The sequence below is a fragment of the Globicephala melas genome, chromosome 4 (genome assembly GCF_963455315.2).
Source record: "Globicephala melas chromosome 4, mGloMel1.2, whole genome shotgun sequence".
NCBI classification, from domain to species: Eukaryota; Metazoa; Chordata; class Mammalia; order Artiodactyla; family Delphinidae; genus Globicephala; species Globicephala melas.
Genome location: NC_083317.1, coordinates 122,011,122 through 122,031,842, shown reverse-complemented (window position 1 = coordinate 122,031,842; position 20,721 = coordinate 122,011,122). Strand labels below are relative to the sequence as shown.

At 40.9% G+C, this 20,721-nt stretch overlaps 1 protein-coding gene across 1 annotated transcript in view; it reads right to left on the bottom strand.

The window, feature by feature from the left end:
- Positions 1-20,721, bottom strand: part of SLC9A9 (solute carrier family 9 member A9) — a 538,678-nt gene that overhangs the window by 248,947 nt on the left and 269,010 nt on the right. Inside the window, exon 9 of the mRNA XM_030873292.2 lies at positions 13,592-13,680. Within this exon, the coding sequence (XP_030729152.2) occupies positions 13,592-13,680 (89 nt within the window). The remainder of the gene's footprint in view (positions 1-13,591; positions 13,681-20,721) is intronic.

Below are 20,721 nucleotides of genomic sequence, written 5' to 3'. Positions count from 1 at the left end.
TGCTGCCTCCCCCTCTCCCCATTTTACCAATTAGTGCTCTTGTCCTCAGAGTATAGGCAGGCCAGCGGGCGGGTGGGTTAGGAGGGCCACGTCCATTCTCACAAAGTCCCACAAAAAGATGCTGACCCTCAGGCTGTACTAGACCCCTTCCCATTTATAGGAATTTCCCACTTAAGGGTTTGGTTATTCCTCTCTGTGTCTGGCTTCTGTCATTAACCCCTTCCTCATACATATATCACTACATGCCTGAAGCCCAATCAGGGATAAAATTCAAGCTCCTTCCCTTGGGTTGTCTGGACCTTGGACAAATCAGGAACTAGGGCTAGATGCCTGTATTAGTGCCTGGGAACATTCTAGAGCCTTTAATAAGGTACTTTTTTGCCCAGAACATAGGGAAGACCCTTAAGGAATGGTGCTTTATTCCACAGGCCAGTGTATCTGAGTCCTAGCAACAGTTCAGCCATTACATGAAACATTCAGTAGGGCCAAACAAGCCAGAAATGTTCCTTTAAAATCAGACTACTTTTCCCTGGAAGGTTAGATGGTTTCAAACTCTTTTGTCTCTAATAAACTTGGATGAAGCAAAAGACCCCTGTAGACTACCTGCCCCCACTTGGTACTATAAAAGCAAGCCAAAAACCAAACAACAGATTAGCACAAAGGGGAAGAATGGTGGTGTTTTCCCTAAGAGGGTGGTGTACATCATTAATTTATGCCAGCACTGAGTACAGGCAGTGTCATAAAATTGAATCATTATCACACTAGCCTACAAACCACCATTGGGAACACCTGCAGAAGGAATAAACAGCTGAGATATAGTTCGCCTTGTGACCCTAGGAAAGAACCCAGAGGCTGCTCATAGAACTTCACAGTAACTCTCCAGAAACCTGCTGTGTCAGAACTCATGATAGTGCAACTCAGCTTGTTCTCATCTCATCCCACGTGCTACCTGGAGCGCTTCTCTGCCTGTCTGTTTCTAGTTGGCCAAGAGATCTACCTCGGCCCTATGTTGTAGGTCCCTGTGCTATCATCAGAGCAGCATCTTTAGACAAGAAAAGCAAGTCAGAGGATGACTAGTGCTGAGGTCTGAAGTCATTGTCCTAGAAACCCAAAATAACATTTTTTCCAGATCTGAGTCCCAAGGACCACATTTTCACAGATCTCTGGGGAACAGAAGAGTTGTGTAAATTCAGTTACCTATTATGTCAGAAAAGATTAGACGTTCTTTCTCAACAGAAGAATTCCTTTATTTTTCCATCAGGCATCTTTGCCCCTCTAGTTTGTCCTTGAAAATTTAATTGGAATGGAACAAGGCACAGTACGAAAAGGGAAAAGAAGTATGTTTTCAAGCATAATTTTTAACATCTTGGAACCAATGGAAAAATACATCAGGAATAGTTTGCTGTTTGGGTGTTCACTGCTAAAGCAGTCCATAATAAGGGACATTCTCTTCTCCCTCAAGAACAGATCGGTCACTGCTGACTCCAATCAAGTTCTTTCTCAATGCAACCCAGAACAATTGCATTAAGTGACTTTCCTAAAACCAAAGTCTTATGCTCATTTATTAGATTTTCCTTTCGGGTAATTTGGAGTTCTGTATCATCTCTCCACTGATGAGATTTTTTGGATTTTTGAGCTGTGCCTCCAGAAGCAATTCAATTTCTCTTCTGAAGGAATTGCACAAAGACTTAACATTTTATTAAATCCATTTGCTGCATCTTTCAAGACCTTCAAGAAAATGGCATCCTTAAATTTGGCAGATTCTTTAACAAACACACGCTCTGGTGCGTGTATCCAGCCTTGATGTTTTCTGTGCTGCATCAATCAAATTTAATTAAAATGAGTAGAAAGATTACAGTAATTTCCATTTATCATCCCAAAATGCCATTATGAGACTGAAGCCCTTCATACCTGCACCTGTCAAGCAGGGTGATAAAACTATAATGGGCTGTTCAAGGGGGTTATGTCATTGCCATCCTTAGAAATTTTAAGGTAATAATGAGCAACCATCTGTCTTGAATGTCATCAAAATGGGGACCAGGCCAGCTGATCTCTTAAAACCTATTGAGATAAATTTTTCCCATTAAGCAGTGAATCAGACTCATACATAGAAGGACATGGATCATATATATTTATATGTTAATACTTAAGCATTAATAATGATTTTTTTTCTTGTTTTCTAAAGGTGAAAGAAATGAGAGAAAAAATTGAGACAAAGGGCAAGAGAAAGAGAGAGAGAGAGGACCATCTCTCTGAAAGACTGAAGCTCTACATAGTGGTAAAGAATACAAAGCCATTATTTTGGGGAAAACGTAGTAAAAAATTAAATTTTAGAAAATGCCGAATGAGGTAAGTATACTTTCTTAGGGTTAAGATAAGACAAAAATTAAGAGAAGGCTTTGAATCTTGTTGGCAAGAAATGTCATGGTGAATTAATATGGATCCCCAAAATGTTGCCTATTGGGTAGAGATAGACAGTCCTGGCAGGTGACTCAGATATAGAACTGATGAATCCTGAAGAAAGAGGAAAACAACAGCAGCAAAATGGAATAAAATATCTGTCACAGGATAAAGAGGTGAATAGGATAGGAGATGTGACAGCATCGATACTTTGGTGGAAAAAGAAAAGTCATTCTTGGTTCTACCTATCAAGGCCATCTCTGGTTAGTGTTAAGGCTGAGAAAGGAAAAGAAGAGAAAAGGGAGGAGTGTTGGTCGGCAAGGACAGGGTTACTTGGGTTCATTGTCATCTACAAAGGGGACAGGGAGGAAGAAGCGAAGCCCAAGGAGAGGAAGAAAATGACAGTGATAAAAGGAGAAAGGAATGAATTAGAGAACATGGTAGTAGAATAGATAAACAAATCCAAGTGCTATTTCTTAAAATGATCAGTATAATATGCAGTTTCATAAATTAAAGAAGGGGGAAAATACATACACATCACTGTCTACTGGAAAAGTCTACAATCAAATATATGAAAAAGACATTAAAATAATAATGGGTTATGGTGCACAGCTCTATCCTTTGGGTGACCTTTTTAACTTCTCTAAGGCTTGTAAAATATGACTAATATTATTATTTACCTCCTGAATTTTTTGGTGAATTTTAATTGGAATAATTTATGTGAAATATATATTTATAATGCCAGGTAATAGTGTTCAACAATTGTTGTTATTAAAATTTTTGAAAAGCTGGAGAGAACAGATGGTTTACTAGGAAAGTAAAGTTGACTGAGGAAGTAGAAAACCTAAGTATTCAATCATATAAGAAATTGAAACCATAATCAAAAAATCACTTCCCAAAATGGCATCAGGTTCCACGGTAGTTTTAAAATATATTCACAATTCTTTGAAACTCCTCCTTCCAAGAGGGGGAGCTTAATTCCCCTCCCACTGAGTGTGGACTGGTCTTAGTGACTTGCTTCTAGCAAACAGAATATGGCAGAAGTGACAGTGTGTGACTTCAGAGAGCAGTTAATAAAGAGCATTGCTGCTTTCTTCTTGCTCTGGGGGAAAGTTACTTTCACACCATGAGGACACCCAAGCAGCCCTATGGAAGGCGCATGGTGAAGAACTGAGGCTTTCTGCCAATGGCTATGTGAGTGAGCTATGTTGGAGTGGATCCTCCAGGCCCAGCTGAGTCTTCAGATACTGCAGCCATGGCCAACAGCTTGTCTGCAACCTCATGTGAGACCCTGAGCTAGAACTACCCAGCTAAGCTGATGCTCCTAGGCTCTGATTCCTCAAAAACAATACAAAATAGTACAAGTTTGTTGTTTTAACTGATACATTTTAGGGTAATTCATTACACAGCAATAGATAAGTAATACACCAAAGGTTGCTTTTTGGAGGTGGGTATTTTTAGCTTGCAGGGCATATCCCTTGAGCATTGGTCTATGCCCAGGTTGGCCCCTGGGTTGCAGAACTGACTCTACCCCTCAGGCCATCGAACTTCCTTGGGCTTCAGTTTCCTCCAATATAATTCTGGGTTTAAAAGTTTATCTTTATATTCCCACCTTGCTCTGAACTTCTTAGATTTTATGACTTAAAATTCTCAACTGCAATTATATACTATGATAAACAAACACAGATGTGTGGTTAAAAGAGTAGCTAAAATTTAATCGAGAAGTTACGGTACCTTTATGTTACAACTTTATCAGACAAGAAAACTTACATGAAAAATTTTCAAGGGAAAGCACATCTCATGTCTTACTTGGCTTTATTTCTCCCTGGGCCCTAGTACCTGGCATATAGGAGATATCTACTACGGAGGGCGCCTAAGGGTCATTTGTGGCCCCTACTCTAATCCAAGTTGGTTGTGGCATACGGCTTCTTAACTAGGGGTTCACAGACAATAATTCTTTCTGGGCACCGAAAGTACAGTGTGTTCCTGCCATTATGTGGGAGCTCCACTCTCATTAGCATTTAAAAGAAAACACTTATTAGCTGAACTACTAAATGTCCTTTATACAATATAATGAGTTTCACTGGAAAGAATCACCAGCTTAGCTAAGGAGAAATTTAAGCCCTTTGCCATCATTTATGAATTCAACCCTTCTAGGATGGTATTTTTAAACGTACTTTGAATGAAGGGAAGAAGAAAAGTGGTAGAAATCTTGACAAAAGAAATGTAATTAGAGTTTTTTAAAAATGGCAATTCTATGCTTTATGAAGATATCTTTGATCTTACTTCTCAGAAGCCAGGGAGACAGGGGCATTGTTGCCCCCGACTTTCTCTCTACTCTGTGCCTCAGAACAGGTAACTGGGATGAAACGAGCTTGCTTTTGTTAAAAGTGATGGAGAAAAATTGCACAAAACCATAATCAAAAACCACTGTAATGCAAATCAATAAGGCAGAGGCACACTGCAGGAAACAAGCAATGGAATTACACTTGATCTTTCTTTCAATATCTCAAGATTACCCTAGACATTTGCTTTGTACATCCAACTCATTACATTTAAATTAATGCATCATATCAGAATTAAATAAAACTATTAATTAGCATACATTGTTTCCCCTCTCTATTTTTTATCTTGGAATGTTAAAGGTCATAATTCATTCACTCATTCATTTATTTATTTATTAATTCAGCAACTCCTAAGTTCAAGACAAAACTAAATGGTAAATTTCCATAAACTTTTCATATAGACCACAACATCCTAAGAGATCAGACAGGACAAAAGTATACCTAGAGCCACAGAAGGTTAAGATAAATTTAGACGTTACATATGTAAGCATTTATCAAAAGGAAGTGTGGTGAGCAGGGAGATTGATATCATGGGTTGATGTCATTTTCTTCATGATCCTACCTTCATTATCTTTGTAAGGCACAAATCTGATTATTATCATCATCTCTATGTCTAAAAGCCTTAAGCAAGTATGAGCCTTATAGAATATAGTTCTCCTGGGCTTCCCTGGTGGCGCAGTGGTTGAGAGTCCGCCTGCTGATGCAGGGGAAACGGGTTCGTGCCCCCGTCCGGGAAGATCCCACGTGCCGCGGAGCGGCTGGGCCCGTGAGCCATGGCCGCTGAGCCTGCGCGTCCGGAGCCTGTGCTCCGCAACAGGAGAGGTCACAACAGTGAGAGGCCCGCGTACCGCAAAAAAAAAAAAAGAATATAGTTCTCCTAAACGCAGCACAATGAGACACTAAAATGTCCACCTGAACTCACCTCTCCATTTTAATCCTCAACCTTCTCCCACACCTTTCCCTTTCCTGCTCCACAACCTACACCAGCAGCCCAAACCCACCCCTATCTACTTCCCCAAGGGAACCTGAGCTCCAGGCAGAGTGCGCTATCTCTTTGTCTCTAGGACTTGTCAAGATCATTCTTAGTTTTCTGCTTTTGCATACTCTTTTCTCTTTGTTTTCATTTCCTATGAAATCTGCATGATAATCTCCTAATTATCTTTATAGCCATCTCTAAAACTCCCAACCCACAATCACATTGCCTCCAGGGAGCAATTCAGTCTCCTGGTTGCCTTTTTTTTGCCTTTGTCTCCCTGGATTCTAGCATGGTGCCTGCCATGCAACCAGGTGGTGCTTAGTCCACACTCAGACCATGCTTGAAATGAAAAGCTGGGAAGCCCTTCAGTCAGACCCTGACACTGAGTGGTAGCAATGTAAGCTTTGTTCTCTCCACCCCAAGGAAGCAGGCAGTCTTTGAAGAACCCATTACAATCACTCAGGTAGGAACAGAGAATTTTTCCAGGAAAAAGTACCCAGCCGTCAGTGAAACTTTTCACTCCAGGAAAAATCAAGGACTTTGATGTTCTACAGCTTCATCCTTGGATTTGATTTGACAGCTTATTAAAATGGTCTGCCCAACAATTTGTCAACAAGAGCAATGGCAAACTTTGACTGCTTCTCTCATCTTTATGCATTGCACTGTAATCAAGTGATCCCTGCCCATTCCAGTCTGGAAGAGGGAACCAGATGCGTGTTTTATGCTCTATGTCAAGTCAGAGAATTATTAGGTTTACAGCATCCTCCTTAAAACCCAATCATGTAGTTCAATCATTCATTTCACAAATGAGAAAACTGAAGCTCACAGGTGTTAAATTAATTATCCAAGGCCCCACCATTAGTTGTAGAGATAATGAGCAAACTAGCTTTCTGGACTCTCGCTTAAGTGTTCTTTTCACCATATCACCTGGATTCCCCCACATTCCTGTTCTTTTTCTTGAATTTTCTTTTTACAAACTCATGCACAGCACATCTAATTTGGCTCCCATTGTCTTTTTTTTTTTATTGGAAATTTAAATTTGGATTTGCATTGCTGCTTTTCCATTCAATGGTGATAAACACTCAAAATATCATCTGGGGGGAATGGAAATAAAATAAGCATCTGGAAAGAATGTGCTGTAATGAAGATGTCATTGTTTGCCAATAAATGCTAGGCAAAGAATCTGGCTTTTCAAAAATAAATGCACGAAAACATCTATGTCCATCTCGATCTATATTTTAATAAAAAAATTAAAATGCACTGAAAGACTTTCAAAGATGACAGAATTAAATATAAGATAAATGACTAAGTAGCTAAAAGGATAATAAAGATAGCCAAACATTCATTCATTCACTCACTCATTCATTTATCCATCCACTCAAGGTTTTCTGAATAAATGATGCTAAGCCCCCCAATTGCTACTAAACCCATTTACTAATCAAAGAATAGTAAAAGGCAAAATAGTTTGAATACAAGTCAAAAAATCTAAGTTAAAAATTTCCCTCTGCCACTCATAAGTCTTGGCAAACCCTCTAACACACGGCCTTCTACTCTGTATTATTCCCATCAGCATACAAAAGTACTGTTATTTCTCCCATCTTAAAAATAAAACGGGGCCTCCCTGGTGGCGCAGTGGTTGAGAGTCCGCCTGCCGATGCAGGGGACACGGGTTCGTACCCCGGTCCAGGAAGATCCCACATGCCGCGGAGCGGCTGGGCCCGTGAGCCATGACCGCTGAGCTTGCGCGTCCGGAGCCTGTGCTCCACAACGGGAGAGGCCACAACAGTGAGAGGCCCGTGTACCGCAAATAAATATAAATAAATAAATAAATAAATAAATAAATAAATAAAATGATTTGTCTTTCGGCCTCACTTTTCCCTCCAGCTATCATCTCATTTCTTTGCTCCCCATCCTTTGAAAGACTCGTCTATACACACAGTTTCCAATTTCTTTCCTTCCATTCTCTCTTGAACCCATTATATTCAGGCTTTTACCCTGACACTCCACCGACAGGGTTCTTATCAATGTCATCAATGATGTTCATGTTCTTCACATTACTTGACCTTTCAGCAGTATTTGGCACCATTCATCATGCTCCTTCTGGAGACTCTTCATCTGACTCTCAGGACACCATACTTTCTTGGTTTTCCTTCTTCCTACTGGCTTCTCCCTCTAGGTCTCCTTTGCTGGTTCCTGACTCTTCTTATCACCATTGGAGTGCCTCAAGGCTTGGTTCTTGGATCTCTCCTCTAGTATTTCCTTAGAGATCTCATCCAGCCTCATGTTTTCAATATCATCTCTATCCTGGTGACTTCTAAAATTATACTTGTAGCCTAAACTTTGCTCCTGAACTCCAGAATTCTTTGTCCAACTGGCTATCCACAGCTTTGCTTTGTGGACTAACACACATCTCAAATGTAACAAATCAGCACTTGGTTGTCGATTGTCCCTCAAACGTGCTATCTTGCAATCTTCTCCAGCTAATACATGACACCTCCCTCCTTTTAAAATTTAAATCGTATCATGCCATGCCTGAACTTAAAAGCCTCTGGTGTTTTCCCACCTTGTTCAGGCTTTCCAGGACCCGTCCCTTGTCACTGCTCTGATATTGTCTTTCATGCTCTCCCCTGGTACACTCCACCTCAGCCACATTGGTCACCTTTTTCCAGGGTGCCATTGTGTACGTGGTTCCCAATTTCTGGGTAGCTCTGCCCCAAATGTCCACATAGCTCCCTCTTTTCTTTCTTTCAAGGATCACCTTCTTTTTGAGGCCTTCCTTGGCCACGTTGTTTAAAGTAGCAACCCTGCCTTCCCATATACACACACTCCTTCCTCCCTTCCCTGTTGTATCATTGGCCTTATAACTTACCGTGAATGCGCTGTATGTTTTGCTTATTTATTTTGATTACTCCAAACTCCTCTACTAGCAATTCTTTTTGATTCACTCTTGTATCCCAGCACCTTGAAGAGCGGCTGGCACAAAATAGGCTCTCACAAAATGTTAGATGAATGAATGAAGGTAATCAGTGATAATAAGAAGAGCTACCACTTAGGTAGAGAAGTAAGTAAAAATTAAATAAGTATTTTGTACACATTAATGCATAATAGATGTTAATTATTTAAATTAACATTGTACACCCATGTGTATCTGTAGAAGTAATTTTTAGGTGGAAACTGCAGGAAGGGAAGGAGAAATTCTAATTAAAAGGGATGGTAGATCTGTGATAAACCATAATGGAAAAGAATATGAAAAAGAATGTACATATATGTATTACTGAATCACTGTGTGGTACAGCAGAAATTAACACAACGTTGTAAATCAAATATACTTGAATAAAATAAATTTAAAAAAAAATACCCAAAACCTTGGAGAAAAAATTAAAGGATACCCTTTAATCTTTAAAAAAAAAAAAAAAGGATGGTAGAGAAGTACATGGGTTTGCAAGTTAGCTTCAGGCCAGGAAGAGACAGCTGATGGAAACACCCTGGAATCTGGCCCAGATTATCAGCTCCCAGGCCTGCCTAGCGGGTGAGGGCATGAGGGAGGAAGGGGTTGGGAGGCAGGCCTGGACATGTGTGAGTGGGGTCAGGAGGTTGGTATGCGGTCTTCTGGACGCTTCAGGGTGAGACCTCTAGGCTCACAGACTGTCGTGTGCTGATGTCCATCTCGAGTATCTCTAATGGTTCTCAGTTTCTAGGTCAAGAGTCAGGGCTTGCAGTATTTGTCTGTCTCTAGAGCTAGATGTGCACACCCTAAAGTAAGCAAACGGCTTTGAGTCCAGGGAAAGGGTTGCCACGTATGTTCATATACTCTTTACTAGAGGGCTTTGCTATGAAAATAGAAGTCCTCATGGTGGGTAACAGCACAAGAACGTCTCTATTATGCTGCTTTGTGCCTAACACACAGCGATGCTACATGTTTCTTCATGGATTGGAGTGAAAATCAATTCACCGGCATCTAGATGGTCATTATCAGTTACAAGACATATTTTAATGTAAATCTGCAGTTTAAAAAAGGACTCTAATTCTTGAAGCTACAAAGGATATATTAATTCTCAAAAGTCTTTGTATCCAGACATAGCCGTTTCATTAGCTGATCTAGGCACAGTCCAGGAATAAAATTCTTTAGTAAATCATATTACCTAAGGATTTTTTTTTAATATATACATTTATTTATTTATTTATTTTTGGTTGAGTTGGGCCTTCCTTGCTGCACACAGGATTTCTCTAGTTGCGGTGAGCGGGGGCTACTCTTCGTTGCGGTGCGCGGGCTTCTCATTGCTCAGTAGTTGTGGAGCAGGGGCTTAGCTGCTCCGCGGCATGTGGGATCTTCCCAGACCAGGGCTCGAACCTGTGTCCCCTGCATTGGCAGGCCGATTCTCAACCACTGCGCCACCAGGGAAGCCCATAACTAAGGATTTTATAACACAAAGTTGATTTTCATTGATTTTTTCCTACACTTCACTAATTGACTTCCTTCACTCCCATTAAACAGTCCTGGGGACAGAGGCAAAGAGGCGATTTCTCCCACTGACAATGAACACAACTCAGGGAGATGCAGAGGAAGATAATGTATTCTGTAACCATGTGTTGTCATATAATACTTTCTAAACCTTTGTCCGTTTCAAAAGGAAACAGTGGCAATCTCTATAATACCTGCCTCAGCTTTTCTTTACAATTTATAATTGGTTTCCCACATGGAGTTTAAACTTTGCTTGCTACATTGGTGCAGATGTGGCCAAGGGCTTTTGATCTGTGAAGTTCATTAAAGTACTTGATCTCATTGTTTTTTTAAAATGGTGACCTCGGACTCTATATGCTAGAGTGGGGAATATATGTGTAGATGTATGCATATATATTCATGTATAAATATGCACAGTTGCTATGTATGCATATATCGCGAGAAAAAATAAATAGAAAATGAGAGATCCTGAAAGAAAAAAAGTGAGAAAGGTATGAGAAGGGAAGGGAAGGGAATTAGCATTCATTAAGCTCCTACTATGAACCAGACACCCAGGAAAGAAGGCGATGGGAAGAGCAAAGATGGAGGGATGCAATTATCTGGATGTTAAAGAATGAACTTGTAAAAATCTCCTTCCCTAAAGGAGACTGCTGTAAAAATGGATGCTGGCAGCCCATCAGGGAGTGCTTGTCAAGCCATTCAGAGGAGAACAGAAGGCTGTGGGGCACTGATTTTGGCTTTGTCTCCCCTAGGTGCTGGGCTGCTGTCTCGCCATGAGATGAGTTATCTTTGAAGTTCTGCTGAGTAGTCTAGATAGCGTGACTTAAAAGTGCAAGTCTCTAAACAGAGTTCAGCCTTTCAGAATATAAATGCTCAGAGAACCATATGAGGTCAGGAAAAACCAGCCCAGGATATTTCCCTTTAAGTTCTAGAGAATGCTAGCAGTCTCCATAATTAAAAGGATCCTAGGAGACTATGTATAGGAAGTTTCTACGTACTGGTATCAGTTTTTTGGTTCATTTTTTGAAATTGGGGCTCCTTAAAATGTCTGTAATTGCATCTTCTGTGTCCTCTGATGGGCAGAGATAAGGGTGACCTTGCAGAATCCCTGCTGGGTAGGTAGGAGATGGGCTCAGGTCCAGCTGAGCTTGGGACATGACAAAGAGAGAAGGATGAAAACAATAGCCATTTTACAGAGCTTTAAGGTAAGTCTTCGAAAACTGTTTAGGAATGCCTAGCCAATCACAGGTTTGCTTAGATGTCTTTTTGGGTTTTTTCCACTCCCACTGCCCCAACATCAGATGTTCTCAGCATCACTGGGCTTATTATAGGAGCCTATCTACCTCCATTTGCATTTTGGGATAGATTGCAATAATTTGGTTCTATTCTTCATAATTTTCTATATCCATGTTCCTTGTCATGTAACTTTACAGTGCTCTCCCACTGTGAGCTAGTGACCTGCTCAGCCCCTTGACCCTGGGCTCAGCCATGTGATTTTCTTTACCTATAGGATGTTTAGGAAATGTGATGCAAGCAGAAGCTTGAAATGAACTGGCACACGGGGGTTTGTTCTTCTGCCAGGAGAAGAATGACAGACACGGGGCACTGGTTAAGGTGCTCCAGACAAGCCCACTCTAGCATAGAGCCCCACCAAACCCACAGACAGTGAATCATCCTAGTTGAGACAAGTAGAGCCACCCAGATCAACCCAGAACAAAAGAGCTAAGCCCTGCAGATGCACGATAAATAAGTGTTTATTGTTAAATGCCAGTGGGGTTGCTTGTTATACAGCACAAGCTAGTTGATACAAGTGCCATTTGATCCATGCTCTTCTTGTCTGTCAGTTGATATTTCTAAAATGGAACTTCAATTATCCGAAAATTACTCTACCTACGACACTTCAATGACTTCCTGTTATGGGCTGAGTGATGTCGTTCTAAATTCACATGTTGAATTCCTAACCCCCAGTACCTCAGGATCTGACCTTATTTGGAAATAGGGTCCTTGAAAATGTAATTAGTTAAGTTGAGATGAGGTCATACTGGAGTATGGTGGGTCCCTATTCTAGTATGGTTGGTATCCTTATAAAAAGGGTAAATTTAGAGACAGACATGCTCACAAGGAGAATGCCATGTGAACATGAAGGCAGAGATTAGGATAATGTGTCTACAAGCCAAAGAACACCAAAGATCGTCAGAAAACCACCAGAAGGTAAAAACAAGGAATAGAACAGATTCTCTCTCAGAACCCTCAGAAGGAACTAATCCTACCTATACCTTGATCTCAGACTTCTACCGTCTAGAAGTGTAACACAATAAATTTCTGTTGTTAGAGCCACTCCCCATTACCTTTAGGTTAAAGTCTAAGCTTCTTCACAAGGTATGAAAGTCCTTCAATAAGCTGGTCTCTAGCTGTGTGTGCAGTCTCATCACATACTATATTCCACTAACTTCAGCCTTACCCCATTCACTAGCCACATAGAACTATTTCAAGTGCTCCAGTAAACTGCTTCAGAGCTTTTGTCCATGCTACAACCTTGGCTTCGAATGCCCTTCCTGCTACCTTCTCATCCCCCACTGGATCCCACATCTTTACCTAATTAACTTCTATTTGTATTTCAAGCTCCAGATTGGGCTATCATCTCTGGAAACTTTCTCTTCACCTTCCCAGGCCTAACCATGGGAGGAGGCCCTATTGAATTCTCCCCAAACAACCTATATAGACATTTCTATCTCAGTACTTATCACACTGTGGATAATTAATTGCTCACTGCACATCTTTATTCTCCTCAACAGACTTGATAATGAAGCACTTAAAGGCAGGTTCATATATTATCTGCCCTTTTATTCCTTGTACCAAGCACAGTGCTTGGCACACAGGGGTGATGCAGCAAATGTTTGTGGAAGGAATCTGTGAGTGTTTATGCGCCAATATCAAAACAGATGTGTTCCTGGCATATGGGAGACACATTCTGCTTATGTGACAACTGGCAGATGAGTTTACTTGAAAGCAAAAGCACCCAATTAAAGACCAAACATTACTTCCTTATCCTTCTTCATTTCCTTCTTTCTATAAAACTACCCAATCTCACATGCTTTATAATGCTTTGACATGTAAGTGACTGCGAATTATTACTGACGGTGGGCCTTTCATCTTCAAGACTGACAGTCTACGTTCCACATTTTTCAGGAGGGAGAGACTATTATAACTATATTTTTGCTTACCAAGAGAATTGTTAATAGTTATCCTGAAGAAAAAAAAAATCTATAAATATCCAACCTATAACGAAGCCTTCAGCTTACTGCCTTCCTTTACTAATGAAATTCTTTCCAAGTGCCCGGCCAGAATTGCCACATAACCATTACACTGAGAAAAGAGACAAAGCCTGTAGTGAGTTTTTTCTTTTACCTGTTTAGTTCTCATTTTGGAATCCAACGACAGATTGTTGTAGGTGTAATGTGCCTGTGTGACTCCACAGAAGAGAACAGCAACTATCCCTGAAATTTAAAAACATACCAGTCAAAATCAATTTTCTTTCCCATCTAAGTCAAAGGGGTAGGGCTATCCCAGCTGGAAAACAGACTTGGCATCAGTAGAGTTAAAATTGCTAATAATTATGGTGATGAAACCTTTGGTAAACCTGGCTGCTTACTTTAAACATGGAACTTAACAGGATTAAAGTTAAAGAAAAGCGTTAAGAAATAGATTCTTCCTGGGGAATAAAGGATTCTCTGGTCATGTGTTAGGAAAGTTATACTTGGAAACCCATGAACAAAAGACTGTATAGTCAATTCCAGGCCTCTCACAGCTAGTGCCAACCACTCGGCTGCATTTTATACTAAATGCTGGCATATTTGCTTAGACATTTGCTTTCCACTGTGTACCTTCAGGAGCCTGAGAAGTTCCTATCATTCCATAACTTAGTATTAAAAACCACGAGTCATAAACCTAAGACATCTACAAGGGTTCAGTTGCCTCTGCCAATACTCCTACTTGCCAAGCCCGGAAAGAGATCCTTGTTTGCCTCTACACCTCCTTGGCAAAGCTGGGGGCTTTGTCTTTCTAATGCTGGATAATCTCGTGAACATATCCAAGGCACACACTCCTCGAAGGTAAGCTGGTCTGTTCCTGTGTGCTTCTTATCCACAGTGGGCCCCCAGCTGCCTCTCGGCTGGTTGCAGGATTTATTTCTTAAGCCATCATTATACCCAGTTTCAAATGCTACATGAAGCCAAACATACACTAGATGCTGCCTGGGGACAGAGGAGGAACAACCATGGGACAAATGTGTTATTTGTCCCTGCGCTCTGTTATTCTCTGTGTTATTGCCCCTGAGCTGGGGTGGGGAAGTGGTAGGGGCTGCATTCTACCTTGGATTAAAGATTTGATTAGCTATGGGAAATTGGGCATAGAGGAGGGCTTTGGGAAAAACACAAGATGTAAGTAGTCTTCAACCCAAACCGAGGGGATTGAATTGAATTTTAAACAGCAGACTCTTTCCAACTAAAAACACTCATAAATTAAATGCTGATGATTCTTAAGAGCATAGAGATATGTGAACTGAATACTGACATTTCAAATGAAATAAAAATTCTGCAGTAAAGAATTTTAAAGAACCAAGCATATTTTTTATATGTACACTGTATGCTTCTATTTATGTGTTGGTTATTTTGGGCGTTGGCTTTGGATAAAATATTGCTAAGACATATTTGTCTAATACATTTACATCACTTATTTCCTTTTAATATTATGCTTCAAACTTTTAGGCAAAAGAATAAAAACAGCTAGGAAATTGTGCCAAGAAATAATATATGCAGTAAGCATTTATATAGTTGCTTTGGGTAACTTTTCAGTTTTCTAGCCTCTCTTCAGAAATTCAAAGAAAAAACTGCTTATGAAATACTATATTTCTCTCTTCACAGAATTTCTATTAAAAAACAACCAGTACCAGGGAAACTTTGGGGGTACTGAAGTACTTCAAGGACTTCGAGGAACTAGAAGGATTGCCATGCATGTTGTTTTGTCATCAAGTAGTTTTCTTTCTTTCTTTAAAAATGCAATTTATGTACCTCTGCTGATTCAGCAGTCTGTTGGAAGCTTTTCTGGGTGAGGTTTAGCCGACCTCCCACTGTTGTGGAAATGTTTTGACTATATATTGATCTGCAGAGAAGTAGTGAATAAAAAGGGAGGGGCATGTGGGTAGTGCACAAATGCATTCCGAGAACAAAAAGAAGTAACAAAGAATAAAGGATAGGTAAGGGCCGTAAGATTGGCTGAATGCTTATGGTGGGCAAGGAACACACTAGTTTTATTCACATCATCTCATTTATTTCATTGATTTATTATCTCACAACAGGCTTCACACGATTCACCAGCCCTTCCCGCTCTCTTCCCCTTCTCAGTAATAGTATCTCCATTCTTCCTGCCATCCAGGCAAAAAACTCTGGAAAGGCCTTCCCTGGTGGCGCAGTGGTTGGGAGTCCGCCTGCCGATGCAGGGGACACGGGTTCGTGCCCCGGTCCGGGAAGATCCCACATGCCGCGGAGCGGCTGGGCCCGTGAGCCATGGCCGCTGAGCCTGCACGTCCGGAGCCTGTGCTCCGCAACGGGAGAGGCCACGACAGTGAGAGGCCCGTGTACCAAAAAACAAAACAAAACAAAACAAAACACTCTGGCAACACTCTTTACTTCTCCCCTCTCTGTACATCAGCAATGTTGTTGACTGGTCCTTCAAAACCTACCCGGCATGCCATCACCTCTCAACACCTTCACACTGACACCCTTTTCTAAGTCACCATCATTTTCTGCCTGGATTACAGCAAGAGCTTCCTAATTGCACCTCCGACCCCGTCTCCCTTGTTGACTCTCCACAGTCTACCTTCCACCCAGCAGCGCTAGTGAATCTTTTAAGACAGGTCAGATCATGTTAGTCCTCTGCTCCCAGCTCTGTAATGGAAACACATAACAAACAGGCCCTGTAGGATCTAGTCCTGCCTCCTCCTCCCCTCCCCGCGGCTCCCTGACCTCCGCTTTTCCCATGACCCCCCGCCCCCCGGCCCTCACCTCGTCACACACCCTCTTCGTCTTCGCTAAGCAGGTTCCACTGCAGGGCCCTTGCATGTCTGGTTCCCACTGTTTGGAAAAGTCTTCTCCAGACACCCACATGGCTCCCTCCTTTCCTTAAGATGTTACATTATCAGACTGGCCTCTGCTATGCACTCTATAAAACTAATCCCTCTCGTCGTTCTCTACTTGCCTACCTTGACCTATTTTTGTAATATTATTTACTGCCACCTAACATTTTATATATTTATAGGTTTATTTTCTGCCTTTCTGCACTGCAGTGGAAAGCTCAGGGAGTGCAGAGTGATTCACTGGTCCCCAGCCATTAGAGCAATGTCAGGCGCATGGTAGGCACTCCACATATTTGCTGAATAAATAAATGAACATTCCTATCACCAGGTAACAAGAAACCAAAGTAATTTACTCAAGGTCACCTTGAAAGTGGCAGAGCTAAGATTCAAAATTCCACAGACTCCCTGTACTTTTCTGCCTGTATTAGACCCTCCGGGAATGTTTTAAGGTAATCTTAAGCCATCTAAAAAATATCATTTCTGATGTCCCAGGGAAAGAGTCAGAGATTTGATGATGAAGATTATATACCTGAGTTGGCTGGACATCTCCTTTGAGGATATTTTCTCCAGTAGCTCCATTGGTTTTCCCATTAGAACACTAATAGGCAAAGTTTCTGCTAATACTTTTTGACTTTTGTCTACAGATATGTCACACAAGCAGCAAACAATGGAGAGTCTGCCTACATTACCAGAGTCTTGGTGTTGTAATTAAAATAAAACAACAAAGCTGATCTGACCCTTAGTATTAGCATACATAATCATAATTCTATAGCTTGGTAATTAATTCACTCACACAAATTAACAGTTGCCAGTTTTCTACCTTACAAAAGTATATTTTAATTGCCACTATATTTTTACATACCTGTGCCTGCTAGCCCTAGTTGTACCACTGTTATGTGAGGCCCTAGACCACTCTCTTGCATGCTCTGGATCTCAGACTCTCAGTTGTAAAAAGGACGGGGAGGGGCACTAAGTGTTCCTTGTGCCAGGCTGTGAGCTAGTGTCTCAGCCCCAAGCCCACCCTCCTGTGCTGGTCTGTGATCCCGAGGCTGGGGCTCCCCAGAATACATCTTCCTTTGCCTGATGGGCTCTGTCAGTATAGAGCCCCAGGAGGAGAGTAGGACGCAGGAGGGGAGAGAAGGCCTTGCTCCCTCCTGTTTGCCTGCTGGTCCTGTCAGCTGCATCTCAGCAATGGTTCTTCACCACAGCTTTGGCAGTTGGTCCCAGCCTTCTGTTCTCTTTTTGTTTTTTGTTGTTTTCCTTCACTTGCAGACCAGCCTCCTGGGACCCCCTCAGAGAAAGCAGCAGCAGTCAGGCAGTGTCCTCAGAGGTCTGAGTCCCAGCTCCGTGGTTCCTTCTTAGGAGCTTCTAGATTCTCTTCCCTTTGCTCCTCTAGTCCAAGGGGTCACACTTGCTTCTTGCAGTGACTACCTCTGTGTTGCCTCAGTGCCCCTTTTTTACTTTCGCAGCTCTTGCTAAGTATAAAAATGTTTTTAATTATATTTTTGTGTCTTATTCTCCATTTCTTCTTTCTGTGACTTTCTAGAATTGACATGATTCCATGAAATAATTTTAGGGTCATGGAACAATTATCTATTAAGAGTGTTTGAGGAGTTACAATTTTTTTTCTTTATTTTAAAATTATTTTTTAATCCGAGCAACACTAGAATATAAAAGAAATTAGTTAACATGGAATAAATTGATGATATATTTTACTATCAAATAGTTCAAAAATTCTTTCCCCCTCTAAAAATCAAAACAAAACAAAACAAACAAATTGCATCCTTTGATCAAAATGTTATAAAACTGGAAATTAACAAAAAGCACAGCTACATAAATGTATCCATTAGAGATTTTTAACTGTATTCTTTTCAATAAAATTGGAGTTGAAGACGAAACCAAATTTGAAATTTTAGCTTATGTAGAGATAAATGACAGTAAGTGTATAGTACATTTCTTATCAAAACCAATGGGATAAAACCAAAGGATTATTCAGAGGAAAGGTTATAGTCTTACATGCATTCTATTAGAAAGAAAAAGGGAAATAATGGACTATTTACCTAAAGAATCTAGACAAAAGACATAAAAATGGAACCAAAGACAGTAGAATTAAAAACTTAATAAATAAAAATGAAAAAATACAGCCAAAGAGAACATTCCTAATAAGCATATGGTTCATGCCTCTCAGGCCTTGGGGTCCCTCAGGTGTCCATCCTCCCCAGGCTGCCGTTCTTTGGCCGTGGCTGCAGGTATGTAATGGGTGATGTTGGCCAAGGGCTTCACCCACCTAAGACTCAGTTTTCTCATTTGGATAGGGCCCACCTGTCTCACAGGTCTGTTCTAAGTATAAAGCAATACAATGGATTTTAACATGATTTGTAAACTAAACGCTAAGAAGTAAATATAAGGTTTTGCTATAATTACTAGAAGTAGGTGAAAGGAGGAAGCCATGAAGAGAAGGAATGACTCAGAGAAGCTCATTACAGGTCTAAACACAACAACATTTCCTATTCAACAAGTTGCTGGGGGAAGAAATACAAAACATCTAGCACGTCTCACACCTTTTATGTCCTTAATCATTATTTGTTGCCTTCTCTTCCACATCAACTCCTGCAACAAGGAAAAGCAGGAGAAAATGTGTGCCTCACTCCTAGAAATCCAAACTTAGACCATTCTCAGTAATCCTACAGTTAAGGTATCCGATTTTTGCAAGTTCTATCTACTGAGATATTCAATGAGGAAAGCATGGGTTATGGATATGGGGAATGCAAGGATGAATAAACCCAGTCCTAGACCTCAAGTAGCTTTATGTCTCCTACCAGAGACAACATATACACAGAGATATCTAAAAGCAGGTAGAAGTAGGGGATAAGAAAATGGGAATTCTGAGGGAGTGATTTCTTTTGGGCTGGGGAAAGTGGGAGAGAGATGGGGAAAGTTTTCTTAAAGGACACAGAGGCATTTAGGTCTTGGAAGATAAGAAGAATTTGGAGGTGCAGGGTCGGGGGTAGGGAATTCAATGTGAGTGAAGGGTGAAGGCTAGGAAACTATGTGGCATGTCCCAGGAACATGCAGTTTACCTGCACACTTTGGGTTTGCATCTGTTATAGGTTAGGGAATAAATACACGTTGAATTAATTAATTACATTTTTCCAAATATTTCAAAACTTAGAAGAAACATCTAATATGATCTATGTTTAAAATGATCAAACTAATTATTATAAGTATGAAAGTATTTCTCTTACATGCTGTATTAGTCCTAGTATCCATAAAATAGAACTATGAAACATCTAATATGTTGATCTTCTGCTGGCAAACATTACTGCATTTTCTTTCCTAACTGAGGTAAAATCTGATCATTCTGCTTCCACCTCTTCTGAAAAACACAAGCGGTCATTAGATGCAACTACGAGGGTTGCATGTCTAAGGTTTGGGTTTCAAGTTGTATTTATGGGGCCCTGTAGCAATGACAAGTGGAACCAAGTACATACATCCAGATCCACAGGGAGGGAGCATGCTCAAAAATATCTGAGAACTAAAATAGATAAGGAGCTCTGAAAGAAATTAAGAAGTGGCTTAGAGAAAATAATAATAAGAGTTTCTGACTCACGTGTGTGCTCAAAATTGCCTATCAGTTTGCACAGTGAGCTTTCAGTGGTGGACAAGATCGCTGAAGAGCTGTCTGCAAGGACCCATTTGTGCAATTTTGAATAAGAACTAGAACCGATACTTCATGACACTAACTAAAAGAGCTGTATGAGAAACCACAAAGAGGTATACAGTTAAATTCAAATTATTGGCAGGCAAAGAAGTTTAGGAAACAGCATGAGGAGGTCTGTAATTCTTTGGGAAGAATAATGATTCTGCTGGCAAGTAAATTCTTTCCAGAGAGATCAATTTTTTTTTTAATAAACTTATTTTATTTATTTTTATTTTTGGCTGCATTGGGTCTTTGTTGCGGTGCGCGGGCTTCTCGTTGCAGTGGCTTCTCTTATTGCGGAGCACGGCACGCGGGCTTCAGTAGTTGTGGCGCACGGGCTTAGTTGCTCTGCGGCATGTGGGATCTGCCCGGGCCAGGGCTCGAACCCGTGTCCCCTGCACTGGCAGGCAGACTCCCAACCACTGCGCCACCAGGGAAGCCCCAGAGAGATCAATTTTGAGAGGACAATTAGCTCCTTTTGGTTAACAGAACACCATTTACACTGTTCTCCATGATTCCCACTTCTGGACCTTCTCAGAAAGCATTAGTGTTACTAATGCTTGTGTATATACAATATTTAGTAACATTAACCTATGCTTACACACATCACACACAAACCTATGCTTACATGACATCAAGGTGCATTGTGTGGTTGTAAATTATGTAAGAAAAAATGTACTACAATGGGTGTCAGGAGACCTGGGT